Raw genomic sequence first — 14,428 nt, 5'->3', positions numbered from 1 at the left:
AATTGCTTCTCCACACAAAAAATTTCCTTTATAAGTTCTTCTAATCTTAAAATTACATTTATAAGTTCTTATGAGTCCTTAACACAGGGGCTGTGTGTGAGGGTCGACATCCTGCCCTCCCTCCATCCCCTGGCTGTATTTTCCCAGTGAAACGCCAAATTTAACACAAATTGTTTGCCCGTAGCAGTTTTCAATAAAAATCTCTTTATTAAATCTTTAAAAGTACAAACTATGTGTATCCTTAACTCCCAGGCCCCACCTGTGAGGGTCAACATTTCCCCCCATCCCAGCTGCGTTCTCCCCATTCAGAATTTCACCACACAAATTAAGTTTTTTTTTTATTTCCTATTAGCAGTTATAAAAAAAAATACCTTTATTAAGCCACTGTATGGCCCGACTGTTAACCTTGAAGTGTGCTTTTAATTTAACAGGTTTCAGTGACAACAACACAGAGGAAAAAGCCATCAAGGAGAAGCTTCACACCCACAGGATCCTCAGAGGATTTGCTCCACATTTTCCATTTCAGCAGCAGTCCCACCACAGGGATTTGCTTCACAATCAAACCCCTGCCTCCAAAACACACACACAGGCTCTGATATCAATAGTGGTGGTGCACAATACGTGAAAATATCCCCTCTGGTTCTTTTCCATCTCCCAGGGCAGCCAGGAACCCTTCCTGTCTCCTCCTCTGGGCTAAAGCTGCCAGGGATTTGAATGTCTTTGGCTCATAAATGGCCAAGTCAGCCAGAACTTTTCTGTTCAGCTCCACCTGGGACTAAAGGCAAGAAAAAATTGTTGGTTAAGGACTGTGATTTTTAGGAACAGACACCGCAATGCTTAGTTTTAAATATATTTAATTTAAACAGATTTTATTAAATATGGTAAAATTTTATCATTAAATAAAATGTATTAAATATAATGAACACCCTTTATTAAATATAATGAACACTCTTAACTGTTTATATAAACACCCTTCATTAAGTATGATTAAAGACTCTTAAGGCTTAAGACCTGAGGTCTTAAAGCAGATTAACTTTTTTCTCCCTTTGCAATTTGGAGCTGTTAAAGACTGTCAGACACTCCCTGGCCATGGATGTTTCATTAACCCACCATGTAAAAATTATTTCCTGATTTTCTCTAAAGTTTTTCTGCTAGAAAGCAAGAACTGAAGAAAAATCTCTAATTTTGCCTCAAGGCCACGTGTTCCAGGTGAATCCATGGCATGTGTTTCAGCTCAAAAAAATTAAAACAGAATCACCAAACTGAAACAAATCCGAGCATGTTTTAAAAACAAGGGACAATGGCACCAAGTTTCTGCTTTCTCCACGCTCACCAAATTACAATTATAGTGAAAAGAATAAGGATTTCTTGGATTTTTGGGTTTTTTGCTAACACGAACTTCATATTTTTAAATTTCTTGAAGTAAAAGGAAAAGCAGCCTTCACTGAATGCCCACAAAAAAAGCATTTTTAAAGTCTCATCATAAGTTTTGGGGACAGAACATGAAGCAGAGCCACAATGCTCACCAGGATGAAAGGGAAGGGAAATAGTTTAGGGCAGAAGTGAGTTCCTGAAGTGGATGAAACTGCTTTCACAAGCCTTTCATCACTCTAATTAGTAAGTAATTATCCTCCAAACCACATCCTTACCTTGGCCAGGTTGCTTATGAAGGCTGGGTACTTCAAACCATGTTCAAGGGAAGCTGCTCCAATCCTTGTGATCCAGAGCTGAAGGCGTAAAAATCAATATATGGCACGATAAAACACTTTAAAATAAACCCTCTGCCACGCTGGTCTGCTCACACTTACTAAATATAAATATAAATGATAATATTTTCATGGAATATCCTGAGCTGGAAGGCACCCACAAGAAAATGCTGCTTTAAAAGAAATCCCCCTGAGTAAGAAAAGCAGCTGTTTCCCTCCCATTTTGATGCTCCCACCCAACATTTTGCTCTTTACCGCTCTGAGGAATCTCTTCTTCTCCCTCCTGGCCTTGGTGGAGGTCACGAACGCCCTGCGGACGCTCCTCACTGCCAGCTTGTAGCAGCGGTTCTTCCTGCCACGAAAATGCTGCAAAAACACCCCAGGATGGTCTTATTTAATTAGATTTAAACAGATAACACTAATAAAGCTCATTTGCATTTGCAGCTCTCCATAATCAGGATCACTGAACCCTCCACGAGCACCCCCTAAGCCTTCGGCTGGCACAATGAAAATGTTCTTTGCTCGGTGTTTATTGTGGAAATATGTGGAATATCATATGGAATATAATGTCACATGGAATATGATATCACATGGAATATAATTTTTATAGAGGAAAACCTGAAGCTGAGGATTTGGAGCAGGGTGGGAAAACATCAGAGGCAAAACCCGGCCTCACTTTCTGTGGGAAATCACAAAATCCTGGGCAGTGCTTTCACCCAACACTGAATTCACATATTTATTCTCATTCCTCAGCTGCCCTCTGTCGTGTCTGTATGAACACAGGGATGGGGCAGGAACATTTATCAAACAGAAAAAAAAAAGAAAATTGTTCTCTGGCATCCATCAAACACAACGCAGGAAAATGTAGCAGTGCTGTACCAGGAATAACTGGTGCAAACCCAAAATATTCTCACTTCCTTCGACTTTTTCTACCTCAGCATTACAGCAAGATGTAATTTAAAGAATTTTATCACACTGCCTAGGATGCCCTTGAGTAAGGTTCACCCCTAGCCTCAGCACAGCACCTTGAACTCCAAAGCAGACATCCAAAACGCACAAATAAATTCAAAATGCACTTGAAAACAAGCTTAATTTTTTCCCCAGCTTCTTTGCCCAGTAAAACAAACAAAGAAAAAGCACTCAAGAAGGAAACACAACCAGCAACAGCTCATTTATGGCAGGAGGAAGGCACTGAATGGTTCGGGTGGAAAGGGGAGCCTGGGGCACTGCAGGGACGGGCGCTCCCGGCTTGGGGACCCTGCCCGGGCACTCGGCGCTGCCGGGGGACCCCGCACTCACCCGCGCGTACTTGAGCACCTCCTGCACCCTCCAGAAGCGATCCGAGAGGCGGCTGCGCACCCAGCGCGCCGCGCTCAGCACCACCATGGCTGCGGCACGGCTCCTGCCCGGCTCCTGCCCGCCCGCCTTCCTTCCGGGGCGGCACCGACCTGCCCGGCCCTCCCTGAGCCTGCCCCGAGCCTCCCCCGAGCTTCCTTCGGACCTTCCCGCGGTGCTTCCTCTGATCCTGCCCCAGAGCCTCCCCGGAGCCTCCTCTGATCCTGTCCCCGAGGGTTCCCGGAGCTTCCTTCGGACCTTTCCCCGCTGCTTCCTCTGATTCTCCCCCCAACCTTCCCGGTCCTTTTTCCAATCCTTCCTCCGGTCCTTCCTCTGATCCTGCCCCCGAGCCTTCCCGGTCCTTCCTCTAGTCCTTCCTCCGGTCCTTCTTCCAGCCTTTCCCCCGGTTCTTTCTTCGGTTCTTCTCCCAGTCCATCCCCCGGTCCATCCCCCGAGCCTTCCTGGTCCTTCCCTTGATCCTTCCCAGTTGTTCTTCCAGCCCTTCCTCCAGTCCTTTCTCTGTCCCCAACCCTTTTCCCGGTCCTTCCCCGGCCTTTCCGCCTCCCCCGACAGCACGGCGTCCTCTGCCCCATCCCGAGGGCAGCGTGGAGTCACGGAATATCCTGAGTTGGAAAGGACCCACAGGGATCAGCCCAGCCCCTGGCCCTGCACAGACACCCCAAAATCCCACCCTGTGCATCCCCGAGAGCATTGTCCAAACTCTCCCGGGGCTCTTGGGGCTGTGACCATTTCCTGGAGAGCCTGGGCAGTGCCCCGGAACCCTCTGGGGGAAAATCCTTTCCCAAAATCCGACCTAAACCTCCCCTGACACAGCTCCAGCCGTTCCCTCAGGTCACCAGAAACCTTCACCCTCTGGCTGAAGAGCCTTTACCCGATCCCAGCCCTCTCAAGTGACCACAATGCCCTCATCACCTGCCTGAGGTGTGACCCAAGGCAGCCCAAGCCCACAGCTCAGCTGGGAGCAGGCACACACAGTGGGCTTGTACCAAAATCCCCTGGGAAAAGGAGCTGGGCTGCTTGGAGTGTGCATTCCATAGCTCAGACAGGGAGTTGGGAGTTTGTATCACCAGTGTGAGCAGATTTGGTGTCGTTTTCAGTGGCTGGAAGGATTCCATAGTGGATAACAAGGCTTACAGCATCCTGCAAGGGTTAGGGTTGGAGAATGGGAGGCATAAATTGAAAATTTATGAACTGTGCAAACCACAAGATGGTGCTGCCAGAAAATGATTCCATGGGAGCAGCAGTCTCAGCGTCAGAGAACTGATGGATTTTTCTGATGCTCTTTAATCATCACCACTTCCAGTATCTCAAAGCCATCGTGCTCCTGTTATAAACTGCTCCATCATCAAGATCTTCCCCACTTCTGGGAAAGTTCTTGTTAAGAATGTGGAAATTTCAGAGAATTATGGAGAAATCTTTCTTCATGTTGCTGAGGTTTGTCTGACTCAAAGTTCACTTGGTTATTACAAGAACCAGTAGAAAATAAATGTACAGAAGACCATTTTCAGACCTCCCTGAAAAGCTTAAAATGCATTTTCATGACAGCAAAAGAACTTTGGAAAGTTTCCCTGGATTTAGCAAAGCTTCTTAGAATTTTTGGCACTTTTATGAATGCTTAAATTGTATTTCACCACACCCCTGTGCCATCACCAGCAGATGGTAAAAGCAGCTGTGGGATTTTTAGCTGCCCAGCACTGAGTTAATCTTTCCACAGTTTAAGCCTAAAATTGATTTCTCTTCCTATAGTTTTGAGTTTGGGTTCTTTCTGTTTGTGTGACTCCTCCTTTTTTTCCACTTCAAGTTTGGAAAATATTGTGTCTTTAAATCTAACCAGAATTTAGACAGGCAGAGTAACCACTGAGACCCCCAGAGCTCCCTACCACTTGTCACATTTATGGTTTCCTGCACAGCTCCAGATTTTATTATTAACACTGCCTCTGGCCTGTGCAGCCCTGAAAACAGGATGGATCCAGCAGTTATTTCCCCTGGGATGTCTGGACAGATCTGAGAAGAGATTTCACATTTTGCAGCTTGAGTGGAGGCTGCTGCCCTGCAAACTCCCCTGGGAGCCATCCAGCCCCGGAGTGCAGGGAAGGAACAGGGTGGAGATGGACTTGTCACACTCTGCTGTCTGCTTTAGAGGTTGTTTCTCTCTGTATTTTTTAATATCTTTCTCTTATTACTGCCACTCTATCTTGGAGGCTACACAGGCACGGAGATGGCACTGAAATTCTTAAATGATATTGATCTTATGAGGGAGATGAAATAATTGATAATTGCTGTGCCTCCTCTATGAGAGTATCAATGTGTTCTGCAAACAATAACAGATGACTGCAGGGGACAGATGATTTCTGAGGAATACAGTGATTATTATCAATTTCTCTATTTTTTTTTTTAATCTAGAGAGGAATTTTAGAAAATGAATCAGAGGCAGAATAATTAAAGTTGGAGAGGGACCATCTTGACCCGGGGATGGATGGTTGGAGCGTGGGGAGACAGATGTGAAGGATTGGCCGGCACAGAGAGCACTGAGGCTGTTCTGTAAACACAGCAGCCTTGCAAAGCCGAGCTCAGAAGGGACCACAGAGCTGGTGTGAGTGGCTGTGGCTGCAGGCAGCTGAGAGCAGTGACACCAGCACACACTGCTCCCATCTGTGCTGCGCGGGGAGGGCGGCAAACAGCTCCTGCCCTTCCTCCTCACTGCTCACCTCCCTGGCACCGGGCTTGGGCAGGAACAGCTGCTGGGCTGCTGGGTGAAGAGCATGGAAAGGTGATTGGATGACAAGGAGCTGCCTGTGGGTGCCTAAACCTGATTTTGGGAGCACCTAGACCTGAAATTCTGAGTACCTAAGCCTGATCTGCTGAACACCTGAGCCTGAAATCCTGAACATGAGCCTGGCATCCTGAACACCTGAGCCTGGCATCCTGAATACCTAAGGCTGACATCCTGAACATCTGAGCCTGAAATCCTGAACTCCTGAGCCTGACATCCTGAACCTGAGCCTGGCATCCTGAACACCTGAGCCTGGCATCCTGAACACCTGAGGCTGACATCCTGAACACCTGAGGCTGACATCCTGAACATCTGAGCCTGAAATCCCGAACACCTAAGCCTGGACATCCTGAACATCTAAGTCTGATATCCTGAACACCTGAGCCTGACATCCTGAACACCTAAGGCTGACATCCTGAACACCTAAGGCTGACATCCTGAACATCTGAGCTTGATATTCTGAACACCTAAACCTGAAATCCTGAACATCTGTCTGATATTCTGAACACCTGAACTTGACATCCTGACCACCCAGCTGAGCTTGAAGGTGGAGGTGGATTCCAAAGCCCTCTGAGCAGCCCATCACAGCTGCCACGGCAACCCTGTGGGACCTCTCGGGATCATAATCCTGGGAAAAACAACAGCAAAATCCAGCAGGACTCGAGATTCTAAACCAAAATAAAAATTACTGCCAAACTTCCAGCAGATCTGCTTTGGGACTGGGGCTGGGACCTGAAAAGCATCTGAAGGAGGCAAACTGTGCTGAGCAGGGGGCCCAAGGAGACCTTTCCTTCTGCCCCATGATGATCTCTGGCTGAGAGCTCCTGGCCAGGCGTGGAGGAGACAGACGAAGCCTTTGCAAACTCCTTCCCAGCTCTGCTCCACCAAAAGCAAGGAAATATTTTTGGATAGGAGTGTGGGTTGGTGGATCTCCTTGAAGGATGGCTGGCCAGGACCCCGAGGGCTTTGGAGCAGAAATGCCGTCGGAAAAGTCGCGGATGATGCCTGGGCTCCCCCCGTATGACATGGATGAGCAGCTCCTTCCCAGGCAGCCCCGCAGCCCCTGCTGCTGCCTGGCCTGGACCCTGCTGATAGGAACCATGAACTCCCTGGTCTTCCTCCTGAATTTGCTCCTGATGTTCGTTATTTTCACCGTCGTGCTGCTTCCTACCATCGTGGTGGTTTACTTTGGCTTCCAGTGCCACTCCCAGGTAAGTGCCACTCCTCAAGGGCAGGGCCACACCTGGGGGTTCCTCTGAGCCCCAGCTGAGCAGTGCCTGGAAAGGCCAGGCAAAACTCCCCAGGTTTTGGCTTTGGGCACAGATTTTTCCCTGTGTGAATAGTCTGGGCTGACAAGGACAGGTATTGTGGGAAATTGGGCAATGCAGTTGTGTCCCCATGGAAGTGCCAAGCAGAGGTGCCAGGTGAGGTGAACACACTCCCTGCCCTGATGGAATTGCTGTTTGCATTTTAATTTCACAATTATTTCTCTCTTCCCTGGGGTTTCTGTCACTGAGAGCTGCCAAGCTGAGCTCCAGAGCTCACAGCCCTGCCTGGGCTCTGGTAGGGTTTTGCTGCTTTCTGTTGAAGTAAATTTAAGATCCATTAGGATCTGCCTAATTAGGATTAGTAAAATCTGACAGAATATCTAATCCCCTTCTGATGCCAACCTAACATTCCTGTTCCCAACATTCTGTGCATTCCTCACACCAAAAGGAGCCTCCTTTGTCCATCCAGGCTCTGTTTGCTGCCCTCTGCATTGCATCATTTCCTTATTTACAAACCCCTTCTTGGTATATTCCTCTAAACATTTTTGGGATCACCTGACCGAGGGTGGATGTGAAAAATCAGTTCCCTGTTCTCCTTGCAGGCCTGGGCTGTCAGACCAGCCCAAAGTGCCTTTTCCATAAGTCATAAACAGGCCCTGCAAATTGGACTGAAAATGGGAAAAAACCTCCCAGAACTGCCCCTTCCAGCTTCCCTCACCTTGGAAAACCTCGAGTTCTCCTTTGCACACACACTCAGAGCTTTGAGGAGATGCAGAACGTTTCTGAGTGCAGCCAAGTGCACCAGAAGTGAAAGCCCCCGAGCTGCTGGAAGCTGTGAGGAGTTTTTTAAACTCAGCTTTTCTTTTAATGCAATCCCAGCAAGGGATTGTGGCTCCCCCAGAGCACTCCCTGTCCTTGGGCCACGGCTTTTGAGTGGCTCCCCAGCAGCCAGGGGCTGATTTCTGCGCTGCAGCTCCATTAGATGGATTTATTGATGGTTTTTAGCATGATTGTGTTCCTTTCACTGCTGAAAGGAGAAAAGAATAAAGTCAGGGCACACAGAGGCTGCCTGCAGCATTGGGAGTGCAGAGTGAGTGCTCAGCTCTGCTGCTGCCAGCAGGGAAAGAGGGCTCTGAGCACCACTCAGCCAGGCCCAGAGAGGTTTCCTTCCCAAGTGGTCATTTCTGGAAGGTTTTTCAGGCAGAAATGAGAGCACACAGAGAGCACAAAGGGGCCTGGAATGACCAGCACCTGGCTGCAGAGTCTAACAGATTGCTGTATTTTAATTTATATTTATTTATATATTAATTTATATTTAATTTTATTTATATAAAATATATTACATAAATTTATGAAATTATATATATTTTTATAAAATGATATCAATATTATTTATATATTTATTATTCTTTCCAGTGTTGTGCCACCCACACCGATGTAGCACCAGGAGGTTTTTTTTAATTTGGTTTGTTGCTATCAAATGCTATTGGATTATTTAATAAAGATGAGTGTTTCCTGGCAGGTTTTTTTAGGGAAAAATGAGAGTACACAGAGAGCAGAACACAAAGGGGCCTGGAATGACCAGCACCTGGCTGCAGAGTCTAACAGATTGCTGTATTTTTATTTTTTTAAATTTATATAAAATATAAAGTTACAGATTTAATATAATTGTATAATATTTTATAGATATAAAATATAAAATATTTATTTATTTATTTATTTATTTATTTATTTATTTATTTATTTATTTATTGCTATTCCCAGTGTTGTGCCACCCACACCCATGTAGCCCCAGGAGGTTTTTTTGATTTGGTTTGTGCCTATCAGATGCTGTTGGATGACTGAATAAAGATGAGTGTTTTCTGCTGCAGGGTCAGTGTGCAGTGCTCTTGTCTCACAGGGAGAATTGAAGGCTTGATTAAGATGTGATATCTGTCACAGACTGTACTTGGAGATTGCTCAGCTCTGAGAGAGGGAGCAAGAGAAAACGTTTTCTTTTTCCATGAAAACATTGGAAGCTCCAGGGTGTTTTGGCCACTGCTGTCAGCACCAGGCCATGTGACAGGGGGATCCCTGGCAGTGTTGGGTTAATGTGGGAATTTTCACAGAATTACAGAATCCCCACGTTGGAAGAGACCTTCCAGACCATCGAGTCCAACCCAGCCCCAACCCCTCAACTCAACCCTGGCACCCAGAGCCCCATCCAGGCTCTGATAAACACACCCAGGGATGGGGACTGCACCACCTCCCTGGGCAGAACATTCCAGAACTTTATCACCTTTCTGTGAAAAACTTTATCACCTTTCTGTGAAAAACTTCTTCCCAATATCCAGCCTGGATTTCCCTTGGTGCAGCTCAGGCTGTGTGCTCTGTTCTGTCAGTTCCTGGAGAAGGAGCCCAGCCCCAGCTGAGCACAGGCACCTTTCAGGAGCTGCAGAGACTGATGAGGTCACTTTATCACCTTTTCTTTAAAAACCTTTATCACCCTTTCTGTAAAAAACTTTTCTCTAAGAAACTTTTTTCTGTAAAAAACTTTTCCCCAATATCCAGCCTGAATTTCCCTTGGTGGAACTTAAGGCTGTGTGCTCTGGTTCCTGGAGAAGGAGCCCGACCCCAGCTGAGCACAGGCACCTTTCAGGGAGTGCAGAGAGCGACAAGGTCACTTCATCACCTTTTCTGTATAAAACTTTATCACCTTTCTATAAAAAACTTCCCAATATCCAGCCTGAATTTCCCTTGGTGGAACTTAAGGCTGTGTGCTCTGGTTCTGCCATTTCCTGGAGGAAGATCCCAACCCCAGCTGGGCACAGGCACCTTTCAGGGAGTGCAGAGAGTGCCAAGGTCACTTTATCACCTTTTCTGTATAAAACTTTATCACCTTTCTATTAAAAACTTCCCAATATCCAGCCTGAATTTCCCTTGGTGCAGCCTGAGGCTGTGTTCTCTGGTTCTGCCATTTCCTGGAGGGAGATCCCAACCCCAGCTGGGCACAGGCACCTTTCAGGGAGTGTAGAGAGTGACAAGGTCACTTTATCACCTTTTCTGTATAAAACTTTTCCCCAATATTTAACCTGAATTTCCCTTGGTGCAGCTCAGGCTGTGTGCTCTGGTTCTGTCAGTTCCTGGGGAAGGAGCCCAGCCCCAGCTGAGCACAGGCACCTTTCAGGGAGTGTAGAGAGTGACAAGGTCACTTCATCACCTTTTCTGTATAAAACTTTATCACCTTTCTATAAAAAACTTCCCAATATCCAGCCTGAATTTCCCTTGGTGGAACTTAAGGCTGTGTGCTCTGGTTCTGTCAGTTCCTGGAGGATGATCCCAGCCCCAGCTGGGCACAGCCCCTTTCAGGCAGTGCTGAGGTCCCTTCTTGGAGCTCTTTTCCAAGGTGCCGATCCCGGCTCTCTCTCCCCACAGGTGCTGCACTCCTCTGCCCGCTACTGCAAGAGCGTCCTGGATGACAACAGCTCCTCTGCCCTCATCATCCTGGGCTTTGTCATCATGTCCCCCCTGCTGGTGGTGGCCATGGCCATCTACTGCAGCCTGGCCCGGCGCCTGCAGCTCCTGGTGTGCTTCCAGCCCTACAGCCTGGCCCTCTACAAGGGGGGATGCTGCTGCCACCGTGGGGAGGGGGCTCTGTGCTGTGCCAGGGGCTGCAGCAGCCAGCTCAAGGCCTGGGTGTGACCCTGCAGTGCCAGCAGTGTCCCCTCCCTGTGCCTGGTCCCCTGCTCAGCCCTCCCTGGGGAGCTGGCTCTGCTCAGCCAGGTCAGCCTGTGCTTTATCCCAAAAATCCCAAAAATCTGCAGCAGAGTGGAAACGCAGTGTGGGACGGGTGTGGGGTGGGCAGGGCAGCTTCATCCTCCCAAATCACCCTGTGCTTTATCCCAAAAATCCCAGGGCAGCTTCATCCTCCCAAATCACCCTGTGCTTTATCCCAAAAATCCCAGGGCAGCTTCATCCTCCCAAATCACCCTGTGCTTTATCCCAAAAATCCCAGGGCAGCTTCATCCTCCCAAATCACCCTGTGCTTTATCCCAAAAATCCCAGGGCAGCTTTATCCTCCCAAATCACCCTGTGCTTTATCCCAAAAATCCCAAAAATCTGCAACAGAGGGGAAACACAGTGTGGAACAGGTGTTGGGGTGGACACCTCCCTTCATTCTCCCAAATCACCCTGTGATTTCTCCCAAAAATCCCAGGGCAGCTTCATCCTCCCAAATTACCCTCTGGTTTGTCCCAAAAATCTGGAACAGAGTGGAAACACAGCGTGGGACAGGTGTGGGGTGGGCAGGGCAGCTTCATCCTCCCAAATCACCCTGTGCTTTATCCCAAAAATCCCAGGGCAGCTTCATCCTCTCAAATTCCCTTCTGTTTTCTCCCAAAAATCCCAAAAATCTGCAACAGAGTGGAAACACAGTGTGGGGCAGGTGTGGGGTGGGCAGGGCAGCTTCATCCTCCCAAATCCTCTCTGCTGTTGTTTTTGGTGTTGTTTGTGGGTGTTGTTCCTGCTCATCACTGCCTGCTGTCCCCTTTGTCCCCTTCAGAGCCATTCCCAGTTTTCTGTAGAAATAAAGTTTGTGTCCAATCCCCTCCTGGAGGAGTTTGTTCTGTCTCAAAGCCCTGGCTGCAGCAGAAGCACCTCTTGTTCTCCACTTGGTAGCACTGTGAGGTAAAATGGGATTTTTGTTCTCTTTCTGATGATTTTCTTTTGATTTTTTTAAAAAAATCAATTTTCAGATTGATTTTTCCTGCTATTTGCCCTGATACCACCCAGAGGAATAACCAGGGGTGGATACAGGGGGAAGTGAACTGGAGGGGAAAAAAATAAAAGGAGGAAAACACGATGACATTTTCTGACAAGACTGAAGAAAAACAAGAAAGTTCTGTTCCAGCAAAGGGAGATCTGCTAGGGGATAACAAGGTTTTGCCTGAGGGCAGTGTCTGCTCACTAGGCACAGATATTTGATATGAGCTGCTGTTCCTTTTGCTCACCTGTTGTTTAATCCAACTGCTTTTCAAAGGAAAACATCCCTCAGGCTGGCAGGGCTGCAGGGACTGTAATGAACCCTGCAAAGAAACCCAGAGAGATTTGCCACAGCCTCCCCAATAAAGCAAAATTGTATTTCAGTTGGCATTTCATTCCACAGAGTGTTTTAATAACAGAGGGGAAAGGAATTTTTTAAAAGTTTAACTATGTGTGGATTTTATTCCCAGTGCTCAGGAGACACTGAACCCCATTTCCTTTGGTCACTCCCATGGTTTTATCTGCACAAATGGCCCAGGTGAAGCACAGGAAGGTGTCCCAGTGTTGGAACACTCAGCAGGGAGGACAGAAAGAAGTTTATTTTCACTGTTTTATTCTTTTTTAAAGTTTAACTGTGTGTAGATTGAATTCCCCTGCATGCTCAGAGCCACAGAGCGCCTCAGGAGACACTAAAACACATTTCCTTGGTTATTATTTGTGCTTGTTTATTCTGTTTATTATTTATGCTTGTTTATTCTGTTTATTATTTGTTCTTGTTTATTCTGTTTATTATTGGTGCTTCCCTGTCCCTGGCTGGCCCAGGTGAAGCACAGGAAGGTCTCAGTGTTGGAACACCCAGCTGGGAGGACAGAAAGAAACTTATTTCCACTGTTTTATTCTTTTTTAAAGTTTAACTGTGTGTGGATTGAATTCCCCTGCAAGATCTCCATGCTCAGGAGACACTGAACCCCATTTCCTTTGGTCACTCCCATGTTTTTATCTGCACAAATGGCTCAGGTGAAGCACAGGAAGATGTCTCAGTGTTGGAACACTCAGCAGGGAGGACAGAAAGAAGTTTATTTCCACTGTTTTATTCATTTTTTTAAGTTTAACTATGTGTGGACCCTAAACCCCATTTCCTTTGATCACTCCCATGTTTTTACCTGCACAGCTGGCCCAGGTGAAGCACACCAAGGTGTCCCAGTGGCTCTCAGCTGCTGGAACACCCAGCTGGGGGTGCTGCAAACTCAAACCATCTGTCAGGCCGAGCTGAGAGCAGGAAGATCCTCTTGCAGAGCCAAGGACAACAGAGGATTTTTTGGAAGGATGCTCCATCCTGCTCCCAGGGAGGCCAGGGGGAAGGAAGCTGGAAGCTGCTGCACATACCATGGGAGGATGAGCTGCTCCCCAGCACTTGGATGATCCAAGTGCTTCATTTTCTGTGGAAAACTCTCCAGCTCATTTGGCAGGATCTGCATGGCAATAGAACGTGGTAATAAACGCCCCTGACACGTTCTGGACAGTTCCTTGTGCTCTCCTCGCTGAAATTTGACTGTTTGCAGGGAAGTTTCCTCTGTTCTCCCTCCCCTCTCTAGCTGGGTGCTGGGGATTGTTTCCAGCTCTGCTGGTTGGGATGGAAGTGATTAAAGAAAAGACTTTTTAAGGAAAAAAAAAAGACTTTTGAAGTGATTAAGGAGAGAATAATCTGGGAGTGCCTGCAAGGGCCCCTTCTCCAGCTGACCCTTGGAGTGGGGCACAAACTGCCCTGGGGATCCTCCCCTGGGCCAGCTTCACCCTCCAGGGCGGAATTTCCTGGTGGGAACTCTGTGGGGTCAGGTGATGGGGTGGGGATGGGCTTGGGGGGGATTTATCTGGGATTTATCTGTAGTTTGTGTGTGATTTATCTGTAGTTTGTGGGGGATTTATCTGTGATTTGTGTGTGGTTTATCTGTGATTTCTGTGTGATTTCTGTGTGATTTATCTGTGATTTATCTGTGATTTATCTGTGATTTCTATGTAGTTTATGTGTGATTTATCTGTAGTTTGTGTGTGATTTATCTGTGATTTCTGCTCCACTCTGCTGATACCCAGGCAGGATTTTCCTGCAGGATTCATTCCCTGTTGTTGTCCCATCCCAAATCCTGGCTCCACGAGGCACCTGCACCTGCAGAGCTCACTGAACTGCTGGGAAAAAAGAACTGGTGAAGAACTGGTGAAAAACTGGTGAAGAACTGGTGAATAGTTGGGGAAGAATTGGGGAAGAATTGGTGAAGAGTTGGTGAAGAGTTGGTGAAGAGTTGGTGAAGAATTGGTGAAGAATTGGGGAAGAATTGGGGAAGAATTGATGAAGAATTGGTGAAGAATTGGTGAAGAGTTGGTGCCTGGAAGGAGGAGCTGACCCAGATCCCTCTAAAGGCTCACCCAGTGTGCAAAACTGGGGATAAAAAATGCTGATTTAGAAATGCCATGGCATGGGACAGACATTGCTGAGAGAGAGAAATGGAACCAGGAATGAGTTTTGCAAACAAGACTCAACCCTTTGGAGAGGCAGAACTAGGAAAGATGCGTTGTGGCAGGACCCATGA

The 14,428-nt window shown here is 47.3% G+C and overlaps 2 protein-coding genes across 2 annotated transcripts; one reads left to right on the top strand and one right to left on the bottom strand.

Moving 5' to 3' along the window:
* Window positions 1-201: 201 nt before the first annotated feature.
* Window positions 202-3,155, bottom strand: MRPL20 (mitochondrial ribosomal protein L20). Its single transcript, XM_084220133.1, has 4 exons — window positions 3,006-3,155; window positions 1,962-2,072; window positions 1,650-1,727; window positions 202-775 (listed from the first exon to the last, which is right to left on the bottom strand). Exons 1-4 carry the CDS (start codon window positions 3,090-3,092, stop codon window positions 599-601), a joined length of 453 nt encoding a protein of 150 aa, XP_084076259.1. The 5' UTR covers window positions 3,093-3,155; the 3' UTR covers window positions 202-598.
* A 3,621-nt stretch (window positions 3,156-6,776) lies between these two features.
* On the top strand, window positions 6,777-10,784 carry TMEM278 (transmembrane protein 278; the record flags this gene model as incomplete). The annotated part of the gene is made up of 2 exons (XM_084220211.1): window positions 6,777-7,046; window positions 10,518-10,784. 2 exons carry the CDS (start codon window positions 6,777-6,779, stop codon window positions 10,782-10,784), a joined length of 537 nt encoding a protein of 178 aa, XP_084076337.1.
* Between the last annotated feature and the right edge of the window lie 3,644 nt (window positions 10,785-14,428).

This window comes from Fringilla coelebs, assembly GCF_963513975.1.
Source record: "Fringilla coelebs genome assembly, chromosome: 22".
Lineage (NCBI taxonomy): Eukaryota > Metazoa > Chordata > Aves > Passeriformes > Fringillidae > Fringilla > Fringilla coelebs.
This window is presented reverse-complemented; position numbering and strand designations above follow the sequence as displayed.

Bases quoted from the DNA above. Each gene is read 5' to 3' on its own strand.
- MRPL20 (XM_084220133.1), bottom strand. From the start codon at position 3,092: ATGGTGGTGCTGAGCGCGGCGCGCTGGGTGCGCAGCCGCCTCTCGGAT. The intron at 1,728-1,961 runs GTAAAGAGCAAA...TTACGCCTTCAG, and splicing joins AGAAGAGATTCCTCAGAGCG to CTCTGGATCACAAGGATTGG. The intron at 776-1,649 runs GTAAGGATGTGG...TCTTGCCTTTAG, and splicing joins TCATAAGCAACCTGGCCAAG to TCCCAGGTGGAGCTGAACAG.